Source organism: Perca fluviatilis, chromosome 5, assembly GCF_010015445.1.
Source record: "Perca fluviatilis chromosome 5, GENO_Pfluv_1.0, whole genome shotgun sequence".
In the NCBI taxonomy this organism is placed as follows: domain Eukaryota; kingdom Metazoa; phylum Chordata; class Actinopteri; order Perciformes; family Percidae; genus Perca; species Perca fluviatilis.
In genome coordinates, this window is record NC_053116.1 from 23,089,789 (window position 1) to 23,106,063 (window position 16,275).

The 16,275-nt window shown below is 41.6% G+C and overlaps 1 protein-coding gene across 1 annotated transcript; it reads left to right on the plus strand.

The window, feature by feature from the left end:
• The first annotated feature begins 9,764 nt into the window (after positions 1-9,764).
• On the plus strand, positions 9,765-14,307 carry gpr61 (G protein-coupled receptor 61). The gene is made up of 2 exons (XM_039799222.1): positions 9,765-10,602; positions 12,586-14,307. The coding sequence occupies exon 2, from the start codon at positions 12,820-12,822 to the stop codon at positions 14,224-14,226; it is 1,407 nt and encodes a 468-aa protein (XP_039655156.1). The 5' UTR covers positions 9,765-10,602; positions 12,586-12,819; the 3' UTR covers positions 14,227-14,307.
• The last annotated feature ends 1,968 nt before the right edge of the window (positions 14,308-16,275 follow it).

A 16,275-nucleotide genomic window follows, 5' to 3' on the forward strand; every position in this document is an offset into this window, starting at 1 on the left:
GATTTATTGAAAACCTACTTTGCCGAACTCCTCCTAGACCGTGTGACCGATCTGCACGAAACTTGGCAGGTGAGCATCTCCAGACAGACCTGACAAAAAGCTATCCAAAGAATTATTATCAGATAAAAATTTTGCATATTACGTACAAACAAATTTGTGTAGCTGAGTATGAAAACACTAACTTTGCCATATCTCGACCAAAATATATGCTATCAATGCAAAACGTAAGACTCTTGTTTGCCATGCCCCTCTGGAAGAGTAATGGTGCGTTCTTTTTGTCTTGTAATCGCGACTAGTAGCTCGAGCGTGACGTCACATCCGTGTCGAAAAAGAATAACCGCGGGTTGTTGCATTCTTTTTGTCACACAATACTACGAGTCGGAGAAAAGATGGATTTTTGTAACATTTTTAGTAACATTTAGGATTCTATTCACCCAGTTATTGACATATTACACACATATATTTCACAGTTTGAAACATGAAAATTACGTTTTGATTAACGTTAACGTTAGGCTACTGCTCTGCTTTCTGCTCAAGACTCAGCTTAAAGCCATTGTTGTCATATAGCAACCAAGCGTCTCTAGCCAATTTCACCTGCAAAAGCTACAAAATAACTAATCAGGCGGTATCAAAAGAATTTTGATAGCTAAAACATTGCGCAAGTTATAGACATAGACAGTATATAATAATGGACCAACAGATCCTGTTGCTCTGGACGGAGACCAGTGAAGGCTATTAGAAGCACTTTTCCAGTGATCGCTAGGGTTACTGCGCAGCCTCCAACTGAGAGAGACAACGTAAATGTGACATGAGCAACGTGTCTGAAAGTTGTAAGTCTTCTGGTAGCTGTGCCAAGAGAAATCTAAATCATTCCCAATCTTGCAGAGACGAAGAGCGTAGGTATATATAAGGAGATAACATGGGCACAGGCTAATTATTGCTAACTAAAATGCTAGTTAACATCAGTAATTAAACCTAAACAGCTCATGTAAGTCGAAACTGCCTGCGAGCTTCTCCTGTACTATACGGTAATTCCTCTACTATGTGACACAATCGTTAGCCTATTTTTACAAAAACGTCTGCTATGGAGCCATAATGTGAGGTACAAGGTAATGGAGCCTTTGATACGTTGTTGTGTTTCTTTACGCTTCAGATGTAAAGTTATTCGCTGTCAAAGTGACGTCAAAATGAATGGCAGTCAGTGGAATGCTAACGGGAGGTGATCATTTTGTAGCATCAAAATGGCGCCATAGGAGTTTCGAGTTCTGAAGCGAAGCTTACCCCCTTGGTCGAAACAGGAACGGTTGTATCTTGGCAACAACTATTCCGATGGACACAAAACTTAACACACGTTGTCGTGTCTGCCCAAAATTTCTCACAATTGACAAGGGTCCAGGCCTGAGGACATCTACAGGCCAAAATTGACTTTTGGTCATAGCACCCCCTGCTGGCAACAGGAAATACGCCTTATATGACAAACATCATCCGATTTACATGAAACCAAAGCCGGTCTACGGAAAGCCATTCCACTCCCTATCCAGCCCCATTGTACCGGATTTTGGTTGCAGTTCCACCAGAGTTCCACTGGGGGTGATCGCGGTCCAGTGCAAAATGAATGGGACTCTATGGAGCTAGACGGCTAAATTTGTCTCTTTCGCCTGATTGTCGTTGAGAAACCTCAGATTTGATTGTAGTTTTTGCAAGTTCAACATGGGTTATAGGTTGAAAGTTGAATGAACGAGTACTTATGTCCTTTTGATTTCTTACAGGGTGAGTCGTTGTTGCCCATAACACGCTAGCATTCTGCTAATGAATGCTGATTGGTCAGTGAAGGAGTGATTACGATCGGAGATCCAGCTTGACGGCATCCGAAGCATAGCCTGAATATCAGAGTGAATATTTCGGTGTGGTCTTTAAAACATTAGCAAACCTCTTTCTAGCACATGTATTAACAGGGAGAGCCTTACCTGTTAGCTGTGTTGTCGATGCCTCGAGAGAACAAAGGAAGTGACTCAGAGCTTGCCGTAAAGCAGTATCTCTGGCCATATATGTGTATGACGTCATTGACATTTTAAAAGGCTTTTTAGAACAAAAAAGTGACTTTAAAAAAATCTAACACACAGCAGTGTGTATTTTTTTAGCCTCCCCTTTCGAATGCAACATTCAAATTACTAGACAAAAAATTATATCCTGAGAAAAGTGGGTTTTGAGGGGTATAGCTCCATAGAGTCACATTCATTCTGCACTGGCCTGTGAGCGCCCCCTATATGGAACTCTGGTGGAACTGCAACCAGTTCAGAAGCCGGAAGTAACGAGAGAGTGAAACTTCTTCCTATATTAGAAGTTCTTTGATGAAACTTAGAATGTGTGGTCTACATGTGATACTGAGCTGCCCCCTATACTTTAACCACGCCCACTTACTCAGGCCACGACCCCTTTCATAACATTTGAACCATTTAAGGTAGAGTCTTGTGTGAGGTGTCATTGAACTCAGCAAAGAGTTCCTTTTTAATTGGTAAAGGTTTGCCCCGACCCCTATGCTTAAGCCACGTCCCTTTCATAACTGGTGACCCGTTTATGGTAGAGTCTTATGTGAGGTATCAATGAACTCAACAGAGACTTCCTTTTTTATTGGTAAAGGTTTGCCCCGACCCCTATGCTTTGGCCACGCCCCCTTTCACAGCTATTGAACTGTATAACGTAGAGTCTTGTGTGAGGTATCATTGAACTCAGCAGGGAGTTCCCTTTTCATTGGTGACGATTTTCGTCAAGAAGCTGCGTCCGCCAGTAACCCCGACGCTCGCAGAGGTGCTAGGACCTGTCCAAGGGCCCTAGCGACGCTCGCAGAGGCGCTAGGGCCCGTCCTAATAAATTCTTTTTTATTAATTATTGGCGGATTACAGTCATGCGTAGCCTATAGCGCCAACTTCTGACGAAACTACACTGTATCCTATTCGTTCCAAACCAGTTGATGGAAATGAGCCTAATTCGCATCTCTTTTTTGCAACATTTAAAACTTTTGCTTAAAATTTGCTTGACAATTGAATAGAAACATGGCTACTGAGAGTGAAATAGTGTAATTCTAGTAGTTGCCATAGCAGTCACACAGAAAGAAAGGAATTACAATGGAAACGTTTTGAAAGATTCTTCTCTTAAACATCAACTTTTTAGCTAGCAGCATTGGTAGGGATGGAAATGTCAATTGGTCGGTCTGCCCACCACTTTGGTCCAGACAAAAATATCTTACAGTTGGATAGATTGTCATGAAATTGTGTACAGACATGGGTCCTTTTTCATCTCTCAATCATCAGGTCAAAATGCTGTATGCCTAATACTTTGGTTTATAACTAAATACTTGCTAAACTAATGGCATCTAAAAAAAATCACAGGTTTCACTTTAATTATTTAATTGCCTTATAACTTCTCTTCGTAAAGCACGTAATCACTGATTTTCATGAGTGCTATATGGCCTACAATATTATAATTTTATTATTTAGTTTTTTTGCACTAATCAACCAAATGTTACAGTAACATGCTAACATGCTAAAGTAAGATGGCAAACATTGATAAACATTATACCTGCCAAACATTTGAGCCTCACAGAGCCACTAGCTTGGTAGGCTCTTAGCCTTGTTTCACTGCAGCTAATGTTATAATAATAGTCCCATCCACCCGCCACTCCTGCATCACATGCAAACTCTGACCTTAAAGGTACTCTAAGCGATGTCACGCGTTTCTTAGGCTACAACATTTTTTTTCACATACAGCAAACATTTCCTCACTATCCACAACCTGCCGGTCCCCTAAACACACTGTAAAAAAACGCGGTCATCGTAGACAGCCTAGGGTCCACACATGCCAACAAAAACAAAGTGGTCCAACCTGAGGCCTGTACTACGAAGCAAGATCAACATGGCGTGGATTTCTTTCAGTAATCCGGCTTCACTAACCCTAACAACTGCGGTCCCGGATAACCGGTGTCTCGAAGGTGGTTATCAACTAGGTTTGTCCAATCTAGAGATGCGCGCGTTCACATAAAAGAGATGGGGTTTGCGCACCACGACCAATTGCAAACACAGCAAATTATAATTCTACATAAATATGAAGAACACAGACACGGTTTTACAGGGACAACGCAATACAGTCGCTGGTTCCTAAAACAGGCCAAAAAAAAATAGCCGACGCTGTAGATGTTTAAATCACAACTCCAATATCACTTCCCCATCAGTCAGGACCAAGATCTGACCATATTTACACTTGTGCTTTCCATAAACTGTCGTTGCTTTAGCCTATTATTTCAGTTGCAACCCTGGCAGTGGGAAGCGATCGTGAGAGCAAATCAAAAATATAAAAACATGATTCAAACCGATGTGCGCATTGGTGACACACGGCTCAAGAAGCCGATATGTAATTCCCTCCCATTAAAATATATAGGCTATATTTCATAAAAATAACCATGTTAACGGGGTTGTTGGTCTCTAAATGTTTTAACTTTTATGAGTGCACCCCTCTCTCAATCTCTCTCTCTCTCTCTCTCTCTCTGCACCCAGCTCCGCCTGATCTTTAAGAATGGTGACACCGTTATCAATCGTAGTATTGATTGTTCAGTAGGCGGTGCTTTTACACCGGTTGATCTCTGAGCTCCAACTTAACCTGCTCCCGACCAGGTTAGGTGTTCAGCATGAGTTACCACGGCGATTGAATCCGATAACAAGTGATCCACCTTCGTAGTACAGAAAATCCTGGGTTGAGCCTTAAATTAGCTCGTTAAGGCGAAATACTGCTTCGTAGTACAGGCCTCTGGACCATGCAAACATACACAAACTGTGTTCCAGTGTTCAGCCAATAACGGACAAGAAGGATTTTGGGGGGGGTTAGTGCGCTGAAGCACAGAAGGGAGGGAACAGTATGAGGATGAGGGAGGAGCGAGCTCGTCTTTGTTTTGTTTGAAAATACTTTGAACGTCAACAAGAAGTAACATCACCCAACATCGCGTAGAGCACCTTTAATAAACCCCCCAATCTCTGCCCAATCTCTGCAGGCTGAGCCTTGATGTTTGCCTGCGGGGAAAGACGAGGTCAGAGTCCACATGCAAACACCAACTCTCTACATATTCTGTATTCACATAATCAATTATTTAATGAGTTGGCAGATTGAAATGGATTTATTGAACCACAACAATAAAAAAAATTGTTTAAATAATGTTGGATTTCCATGTTGCTGTTTGCAGTATAATGATAAAATAATCTAATTAAATTGACTTAAGGTTATTTGTTTAAAAGAATGAGCTCATTTGTTATGTAACTAAACATTTTCTCTATGGAGAGAAAGAGAATAATCCTCTTATGAAAAATAAAAACTTACAGATTACATTGACTCCCATAATAACAAAATGGAAAAATCAATAACTGAAAGGTGCATGGCTAAGTGAAGATACATCTTGGCTCAACTGTGCAGATGCTCACTGACAGTAAATGCACTTTTATCAAAAGGCTGAGTGTTCATATGTATGGTGGATATTGATGTTACATCTAAAACTACTGAGTTCAAGCATCCTGATGTGAGCGAGGAAGAGGGTTCAAAATATAAATGCAAATATTCTGCCTTATCAGGACAGAAAAGACTTGTGATGTATGATGGGTAACCTACATAGGGGAGGGGAGGAGATGAGAAGGCCTCGGCCTCGGTTCTTCTTGCTGTTATAGCCATTAATCAACTGACTGACTGCACTGATTGGTTTCTATGAAAATTAGACTGTGGCTGTGGGACATCCTTTGAGTTTGCGTTTGTATGTTAAATCATATGTGACTGATGTTGCTCTCACAAGAAGTTGTTACAGAAATAAACATCCACATATAGAGGTTTTGTTACTGCATGAAAGATAAACAGTAAAATAATAAATTAATGTTAATGTGCTGCTCAGGACTGAGAGAGAACAGTGTGATGCAACATAGTTATGAGAGTGGTATCAAGCTTCTCATCTAACTATTTTTATAATTTCTAAATAGGCTGGTGAAGACTTGCTTTTGAATCAAAATTAATTTGTTATATATTAATATATATTGGTTTCTGGCCATGTTTTAATTCAAACATTTTAACTTGTTAGTGCCTGAGATATTTTTTTCTGCATGTTTTGAAACCTTGATTGTGTATAACAACCTCAAATGCTTTAATGGAACCTCGCTGTTCATGTTTCATGATTTTGTTTTATTTTGTACTAACGTATTTTTTAATGTACTTTTTTAAAATAAAGGTAAGCGGGTTTAAAAAGGTATGGCTTTTTTGATGGCTTGGCCCTTACAGGCAGGCTAATCCTTGTTATTTTGATCCCCCCATGTACTGTCCATACAGGGTATGGCCAAAATAACAGAAAGACTTTATGTTATGTTATCTCCTACTGTATTTCTGGTCCACCAGGTCCATTTAAATCGTTCTGAGCTGTGTGTGCTTCTCACAGATGAAGGTTGTGTCTTGCCGCAGTGTAAAGCACAGCAAAGCCCGTGTAGGCCATTAGTGACTCAACCAAGGACATCTCACCTCACTGCACCACCAGCCAGATGCTACAAATGCAACCAAAAATTATTCATGGACGCTGTCACCTCTGGAAAGTCAGAGTATCAAAATGTCAACAACATCAAAAAGTTATTCACTAGATAGTTTCACTGGTAAGACACATTGTTATGATAATCAGAAATTAACAAGTGAATCAGTCCTATGACATGAAACTAGTCACGGTCGGTAAGTGAATAAAAAACAGTAACTCGAAGAGGAGTCATGATGTTCTCACAATAAAAAGTGTGGCACTTAAAAGAGTCATCGAGCGTATGTGGGCTTGAGGCGGTACGTTTTTTTGCGTATTTTTCCAGTCAGTAATAGAGTCACTAGCATCACTTCAAATCTGAAACATATTGAAAAATAAAAAATAAAATAACACTTTGGAATCAGCAGCAAGAACTCAAATGCCTGCAAGAGGCCAATATACTCCGTTTTTTTATTATTATTACAGTCTTGGCTTCATATTTTAGGTACAGTGTTATTATGTGTCTCCAGACAGACAGCAGCCCGGAGCGCTGGCCCTCATCAGTGACTCAGTGTGTGCAGAGGATGACAGTGCCAACCTGGAGCCAAAAAGATTGCTAATTGTGTCTGTTTGGACTCCAATGCATTAGTCTGGGGAATCAAAAGGCACAAACCAGTTACTGTCACTGGTTCTCTGGCAGTCCCAGGACTCCCAGCAAGCTATCCCAAATTGTACTTATGATGTTTATTGTAAAAAGATTTCAGTCATGCAGTTTACTCATCAAACTCAAATCTTTGCTTTAAAATACCTATTTCTTAAAATAGAATGCGCTTTGGGGTGTTTAGTGTGTCTGAATGGTCAGGGGTTGTTTCCTCAGTGCTGCAGAATAAATGTTTAAAACTAGGCAGGATGAAATATGTTAAGATCTACATGCTCTAATAACTTTAAAGGAGTTAGTGGAGCATGTGGATCAGCATTTGGAGACACTCTTTCTTTCCATTTCTGTAGATTTAAACATACCCTAAGAAATCTATTTGGGATCACTGCTCTGCATTGCAACCTTATAAAGAAATAAATGTCATAAAAAGTCCTGCTCTGTGGGCATTTATCAGTGGGCTTTTTAATTGTTTATATGCCCAATAAGGATCGTTTCTGGGATTTCAGGTGTTAAATGTGAGAGCTCCCCCTACTGATGAGATCTGAGATTACAATGGAAACAATATTCGATCAGCAGCTGTAATTTAACATGAATTATCCCACCTGTGTTCAGTTAAATAGGGGAAAAGGGAAGCTTAAAATAATCACCGACCCAACATGGTTGCTAAACACATTGAACACTCCTAATGGCTGGTAATGCATGCTGTGTGTATGAGAGTGTGTGTATTTATGCTCTGAGGTTGTTGCCCTTTTCTTATCTACTGTGGGTGGATTGGAGGGGTGGGGGTAGGATGAAGGTGGGGGTGGAGATGGTGCAGGTTGGGGGTGAGGGGGTTCTGAAGTCGTGGTTGCCATGGAAACCATTGTATTTCCCTCCCCTGTGATTGGTGCTGCTGGCATGAGCAAGTAGCTGCTATTTTTGTCATTATTCAACACCGCAGACACGAGCTCAGTCACAGGACACACACACACACACACATACACACACACAAAACACACACACACACACACACACACACACACACACACACACACACACACACACACACACACACACACACACACAGAGTACATATAACTTGAAGAGTGGAGTATTAACAACACAAACAAAGAATCCTCTATACTCCATTTCCTTCTTCAAAACGCCTCAGTAGTAGGCTAGCATCACATCTGGGATAATTTTACATAAAAACACTAAGGGCATTATTTTTCATCAGTTGCCTTTAATTTACTGCTAAGATACATTTCAGGGGAAACTTAATATCTGATCCTGCCTTCTTCCTACAGATCATATGAGCGACCGCAGCAGCAGTAGTAGCAGCAGCAGCAGCAGCAGCAGCAGCAGCACACAGTGTGATCATCAAACTGTCCAGGTTCATGTCGGGTAACCGTTGTCAAACAGTAACACCGTATTTTGATCAATAACTGAAAATGTGTTCAATTTACTAATTGATTTTTTAGTAACAAGAAGCACTGACTCATAAACTAATCAGGGTTTGTGGAGCTGCACTTCCACTGACAAATGAAGCCCTCAGGAAATACACTGCATGAAAGCGAGATGTCACATACTGATGTATGGGAAATGCAAATCCTGAGGGAGGAATAAACAAGGAGGAATAAGCAATTTTCAGAGCATCAATTGAGACAAGAAAACCTCAAAATAAAGGCCAGACACTGTGGGTTGTATAAAAAAGGGGATCACGGTAAAATACAGTAACATGAAAAAATGAGTAGAGTTGACAGATACAAGCCACCTCAATACGAAAGGTTACTTCCTGTGTCCAAAGCACATTGTTATCAAATCATCTCATTTGGCACGATTACTAAAAGTGTGATTCACGGAGAGAACAACAAAGGACATAAGCCCGAGGCAGCCACAGTGGGCCAACCTCTAACAACAGTTTAATCCCAAAATAACATTTTCAAGCTAATGAGATATCCCCAGACGTGACACAATGTAAAGGGACAACACAGGATTTCCGTACTAATTCTCTCATGATATTCATAAAGTTCTACTGTAAAAGCTCCCAACTGCCTCATATCTCCAATTATATCTCTGGGGCTGAGATCGATCCGAACATTACTTAACCTGAGATATTTTTGTCTGATATTACTTTTGATGCCAACTAGGTTGTGCATTGTAAGAAGAGTAGGCATAATGAGCTGTACAGCTTCAGCCTACACATTTTTGGTCTGTCTATCTTGTTTTACCGGATTGTTTTGTATTCCACTGTGTTGTTTGTTGGAAGTAGTTACATATATAAAACAGCTCTCAAGCTTGATTATTTCAGTTCCATTGAAGATTTTAAAGCTTTATCATCTGATGTTTTGATGACCCTTGTCAAGGACTCCAACTAACGTTTTTTTTTATTATCGATGGATTATTTTTCCAAAAAACAAGTTCGTTAAAACCAAGGTAACATTCAGTCTTGTTTTGTCCAACTAACAGTCCAAAAATCAAAGATATTCTGCAAAATAATATAAAACACAACCATTGCTACTTTTGCTTGATTAAACAGCAGTACTATGCTTATATTTATACTATATACTATATATAATATATACTATATACTGTATATATACTGTACTTATCACACTCCAGTGGTAAACAAAGTCATTCCTCAGGGCAGGGAATAGTTCAGGAAGTGTAATATGTATGTTGTGTGGGCCGGGCTTTTGTAAATGTTAATCTCAGCTCATTAACATTAACCACTGGGATTCTTTTTCTCTCTGCGAATCAACAATGCAGCCTTGTGAGAGGGCTTTTGCCGGATTGTGCATGAAGGGAGATCTTGGGGAGCTGAGCACAAGGAGACAGAGAATCAGAGAAATGCTGATCCAGAGGATAAAGGTGATTTTCTCTCCAAGTTGTTGGCAACTTCTACGCCTGTCAGTGGGACCTGATGTAAGATTAGTTGGAAGGTTCCAAAAGCAAAGCCATCCCTTCATGAGGAGCCCAGAGGTAGTGAGACACTAAGACCCAGTGGAGAGCAGGGAGGCTGGGTGCTGCCTGCCCACCCGCCGCCTGCCTGTCCGCTCTGCACGGCTCTGCAGTTGCCCTGGGCGCGTGCCGGAGACAGTACATGTGTGTATGAAAGTGTGTGTCCAATCTTTGTGCATCATAGGCTGCTCCTGCTCACCTACCTGAATCGGAGACCTGGCTAGAAGACAGCTGAGAGGAGGGAGGTGTGTGTGTCTGGAGGGATGGGGAGGGGGCCGGTCAGCTTGGTTGGGTATGAGTTGATGACGAGATGAAAGGGGCCAGGTGAGGAGGAGGCACAGCAGAGCCCCTCTCCTCTCTCTCTCTGTGATGTGTAGTGTCAGTGTGTGTTTGCTGTGTGTGGGGGAGAGAAAGCTAAACAGGTCGGCTCTCCTTCTGTAGACCGTGAACCTGCAAAGGAGGAAGCAGCCCTCTCCAGACTAAGGTATGTTACCGACTTATCATAACACACATCTCCACACATACCTGTCCTGTTAGCGTAGTGTGTGGGGGAGTGTGTGTGTGTGTGTGTGTGTGTGTGTGTGTTTATATATATGGAAGTTGCTGGAAAGGTGGGTCAAGAGTAAAATCTGATTTTAGAGGACAATACTAGAGCCAGTGTTTAATTTCATCATCTCACACCTCACATTATCTTTGTGTATCAATGTTAAAGGACACAGGTGTATGCTAATTTAAACTCCTGGTTGTCACTTGCATGTTGTTGCTGAGGAGTGAAAGAAAACAACAGGCTTGTTTTTTCCTCGCAGTAAACACTGTGTCATGTGCATATTATTATCATATGGCTACCAGCCGGCAGCCGGAGAGATTTCGCTGCAACCTTAAATTCTAGCTTTGTTTAAAAGAAATTGGATCTTCTCGGGCAGAGTGGGAGGATGTGCTGCATGGAGCCACTTAGTCCCTAGTTTTTCTTTTTATTATTTTAATATTTCTGTTTGTGTATTTTTTATAATGGCATTTTTACAGGTAATAAAAGGCCCTTTGAGGGATTAGAACATTTCACTTAACAGAGTTGTGATAATAATTGACTTGGAGGAAGAATTTCAATTTTGGTGGTCCTTAGAGCAAAAAAATTACCCCAGACACAGAGAGCAATAAAACAATCAATGCTGATTAGATGAAGAATCTCCAGGGGGTCGCTTCACAGTTGTTGACATCATAGCTGAGATGTTGTTTATTGGTTATTTTATTGGGCTGAAGGTGACTATAACCTTTTGACCTATTCAGTAAAGGCCACTATGCCTGCATCTGCCAGGTGATTGTTGTGCTAGATGTGCGTACATGGGCAGGAAAACAACAGGCAGGGATGAAGTCTGTTATACGTGACATGGAAAAAGTGCACATGCAGGTGTGCAGCATATGGAAATGTACCAAAGCCTTAGTGCACGTTCCACGGCTTTTACAGTGTGTTGTGTCCAGGTGAGGTTATGACAGTAAACACAGTGCAGGGCCTCTCCATGACTAAACCATTGGCCACACAAACACTTGAAGGTGCTCTGCCACCATTTACATGAATTTTTGATTATAATTTAATGAAGCTGTTTTATATAGAAGAGTATTCAGTCTTTCAAAATGTATTTTCTAAATGAGAACATCATAGGAAGCTTAACATTTTATTTGTTCATGTCATGATTGTAATAATATGAAAAGTGTTTATTGATCTTCTACTCCCATCACTTCAGACAGAAGGGAGCTCTGTAATGCAGAGTTTCACAGTTTATTCGCTCATCCAGTTTGCTTCTTGACTCTGTTAAGAGGGACATATGGTCCACTCTGTGCTTTTAGCTTCTCCCTGAGGCACTGGCTGCCCTGAAAACAACACATCTGAGGGTGCAGATGTCAAATATGGAGTAAATTATGACCCAGGCTACAAGTGAGTGCAGACTGCATCAAGTCTGACGGTTTTACAGCTATAGCACAAGAGCAACACGACAACTCACAGCATTGCAGAAACAGAATTTTTTTTTTTTTTTTGCAAAAGACTGCATTTAAAGCCATTTGGACAAATAGTAGATTGCTTTAGAATTCATCTAAGTCTGCTTTGATTTGTCTTTTTATTGGTGGATGGACTAAGAAAAGAGGAGTATACTGTCAACAGATTAGATTGATGGTTTTTAGGGATTTTCTCTTTAGTCTGCTGAGCAAAGAATGATTTAGGTGTTTTTTGGGATGACAAATCTTTCAAGTTGTCATATTTCCAGACTACAACCTACTACCCAATATTTCATCAATGTTTTGGTCATATAATATTCCAAAAAAAATCTTTTATCTTAGATGTTGTTTTTCATCATTTAGTGACCTACATATATTATACAGTGTTATATTTCATGAACGCATCATGCCATGTTGTGAAAATTAACACAAAACCTTGACTTGCCTGCTTCTAAACAGGACTTCTCTTTTGTTTCAGATCTTTCCAACTGAAGGTCATTTTGGAGAGAGTTCAACTTTTGGAGAGAGTTCAACTCCTATGATCGTCTGCAGTGCTCCAGGCTAAAGTCTACGAGGTGTCAGGGCCTCTACAGCTCCAGCTGCCATGTCAGACACCACCACCTGAGCTTCTCAGTGACACCCTATGACAGGGGAGGATGGGTGATGGGCCCGTGAAATTTAGCGGACTCTCTCCTCCTTATTCATTCCTCTCATGGAGCACCCTGTCACACCAAGCCCCTCCTGGAACATTTCTTTCTCCGGCCTCCCCATATTCCCAGCCTCACTGCACCCGAATAGCTCTAACGTGACCCCGCCCGTTGCAAGCATCCGAGGTGGGGTGGATCTGAACCAGTCCTTGGCGCTGTGTGCTATGATCATCATCGATGTGTTGGCAGTGGTGGGGAACTTGGCGGTGATGATTGTCATCACTAAAACTCAGCAGCTGCGCAAGTTTGCCTTTGTTTTCCACCTGTGTCTGGTGGACCTGCTGGCAGCGCTGGTGTTGATGCCTCTGGGGATGCTGTCAGACCGAATCCTTGTGGACGAGGCGCTGTGTCGGAGCTACCTCTGCTTGAGTGTGTGTCTAGTGAGCGCTGCCATCCTCACCATCTGTGCCATCAACGTGGAGCGCTACTACTATATCGTACACCCCATGCGTCATGAGGTGAAGATGACAGTTGGGGTGGTGGTGATGGTACTAGTGGGAATCTGGATTAAAGCCATTGTCATGTCAGTGCTGCCTCTCCTGGGATGGCTGCTCCAGGAGAACCAGGGCGTGGGGACTCCTTCGGTCCTCATTCACGGTCAGAGACACTGCTCCCTCCACGGGACGGGAGGCCGAACCATACGGCTGCTTTTCATTGTCTTCTTTACATTTATCTATTTTCTGTGCCCCGTGCTGATCATTCTGGTGGTCTACTGCAACATGTTCATGGTGGCACGGGTAGCAGCCATGCAGCACGGCCTGCTTCCCACTTGGATGGACACACCGCAACAACGGTCCGAGTCCCTCAGCAGCCACTCCACTATGGCGGCCAGCCTTGGTGGAACTGGTGCCCGCACCACTCCTCAGAGGACCTTTAGCGGTGGGAAGGCTGCGGTGGTCCTGGTGGCAGTGGGAGGACAGTTCCTCTGCTGCTGGCTGCCATATTTCTCCTTTCATCTCTACTCGGCTGTGGTTTCTACCTCTCCCGCCTCTCTGGCCCAGCTGGAGGATGTGGTCACATGGATTGGCTATTTCTGCTTCACCTCCAATCCCTTCTTCTATGGCTGCCTGAACCGGCAGATTCGTGAGGAGCTGGGCCGACACCTGGCTTGCCTCTTCAAGCGGGCTGGGCCCAGCGAAGGGGAGCAGCTGCCCAGCCGCGAGGCCTCTATTGAGGAGAACTTTTTGCAGTTCCTTCAGGGCACTGGATGCAATCGGGAGCCCTGCAACTCTCATAGCAGAGCCAGCCCAGAGGAGCCAGAGACTGAGGGCCTTCAGGAATCAGCTGTTCAGCAGAACACGCCAGCTGACTTCCACATCCCAGGGCAGATCCTTGAGGAAACCTCAGAGTTCATACAGCGGCAACAGCTGAACAATAAGCTACATGTATCAGAGAACTACTGCAAAACATAACCAGAGCTGTACCTGCCTCTCATGTACTGTCTTTTTTGCCATCTACATATAATCCAATAAATATACTTAGTTTTACTCATATTTTCTAAAATGTGTTGAACGAATACATCTGTTGTTCGTGCTACAACAGTGCTTTAAAGATCAAAATACAGTGAAATGCAAAACATGGTGACATCTTTGAAGAATTTAAGTTGTGTTTCAGAGAAAGAAAAAGTTGAATATATATTTTGTGCATCATCTCACTCATATCCCCAACAGTCATGGAGCATTACATGTTTTGAGAGCCATACAGTGTCACAGGCTGTTTTTCTGTGGAATGTTAAAGCTAAGTTCCCACTACAGCAGATGGACACTAAACCCTTGTTGTGTTAATCACGGGTCAGCAGTGTGACAAACATCACATCAACATAAAGAAGTGCTGAGACTCTGTGAGAGCAGAGGGGGGACACAGTTTTCAAACTTTATGGAAAACAACAAGAGCCATTAAATGAACATTTTGAGACAAACGCTCAGATAAATGTGAGTTTTGGAATGCATTCCTTGATTCATTTGTCATTAAAAGTTGGGTTCTCCATCAGAATATAATGTACAGTATGAAATTTGTCATAACACATCAAAAATACTGTACTTAATTTTATAATTTTATCCTATTTTATTATTGATATAAATTATGCTCTAACCATAAAAACAACCCTGCTGCACCTCTAGTTCATCTCCAACACAGTGTTATTTTGTTGAACTGCCTGTTGGGAGAAAAACGTAAGAAAATGAGGAAGAGGTAAAAGAAAAGGTTGTAAGTTATTGTAGCTGTCGTTGCCGGTTTGTTTAGGATCCTGGTTCCATCAAAGTGTATTTTTTCCACTTGCACAGCTTCTCATAACACCAAGGAATTAATGCAAAAAATGTAGTTGCTTTCTTAGTAGAAAGGAGTGAATATTCAGAGCCATTCTGTTTGAAATGTTCATTGTATTGAACAGGATTATTTCACAGCTATCACCTCCTCACCAAAATCATCTCACATTGGTAGACTCGTGATTTCAACCCCTTCTATTCAAAGAACATTGTGACTGGTTTAATTAGTGTGACAGTGATGCTGTTGAGGATTTAAGCTTTTTTAAAACATCTGCTAAGAGCGCAGTTAAACTGTTAGTATGTTGAAACGAGGTTGGATGGCGACAGATTCAGACATCGCAACCGAGCAGTCCCCCTTACCCCGTGATTGTCTGTGCTGTTTACAGGTAAACACAAGAGCAGTGTGAGTTTGCTTGTGTTTGTGCTCCAAACAACCAGGCTTGTTGTGGCTACACAGCAGCACACAGGTGAGACAATGCAGACATGGCAAGCTTTGCCTTTGGCCTCATTTAGCGAAACATGGAAGATTCTGGTGATACTCAGGTGAAATACAAACAGTTTGCACAAGTCACACAAGCAGTGACAAATGTTCCAAAGAAAATTACAGGGCACAAATCTCTTACTAAACACGTGTTTGTCTCTTTTAATACTTGCTCTTTCTTGCTGCCTTCATCTATTTTGGACTGCTTCATACCAGACTGTTGGCATGATCACAAGACACCCAACACAAGGAGTACAGGGTGGTTCATATTTAGCTGGGAGTCAAAACAAAAAAAGGCCCCTTTGTCAGGAGTAGACACACTGTTCTTAATTTTCTTGCTATATGACTTTGTTGCTGACTGTTTTTCAGATGGGGTCGTCATGTCATCTTGTTTAAAAATGTTTCTTTTGTGTCAACATGATGGTTTAGTATTGTGAGACGAAATCACTGCCATAATCCTCAATTTCCTACAGTATGCATCAATTTTTTATTGGTAATATTAAAATTACAAAAATACATTATTATAAGAATTATTAATATACAATTTTATGCAACAAAATAACATAAAACTACCTTTATTGATCCCACCAGTGTACAGGAACAAAGGTTTAATCTCTTTAGATAATCTGAGATCTTCCTCACTGATTGATCATCTCCTCTTTATGGTAAAATGTTGTAATAAATTTAGTGATATTTCACACAGTCTGGAGTTATTA

Bases quoted from the DNA above. Each gene is read 5' to 3' on its own strand.
- gpr61 (XM_039799222.1), top strand. From the start codon at position 12,820: ATGGAGCACCCTGTCACACCAAGCCCCTCCTGGAACATTTCTTTCTCC.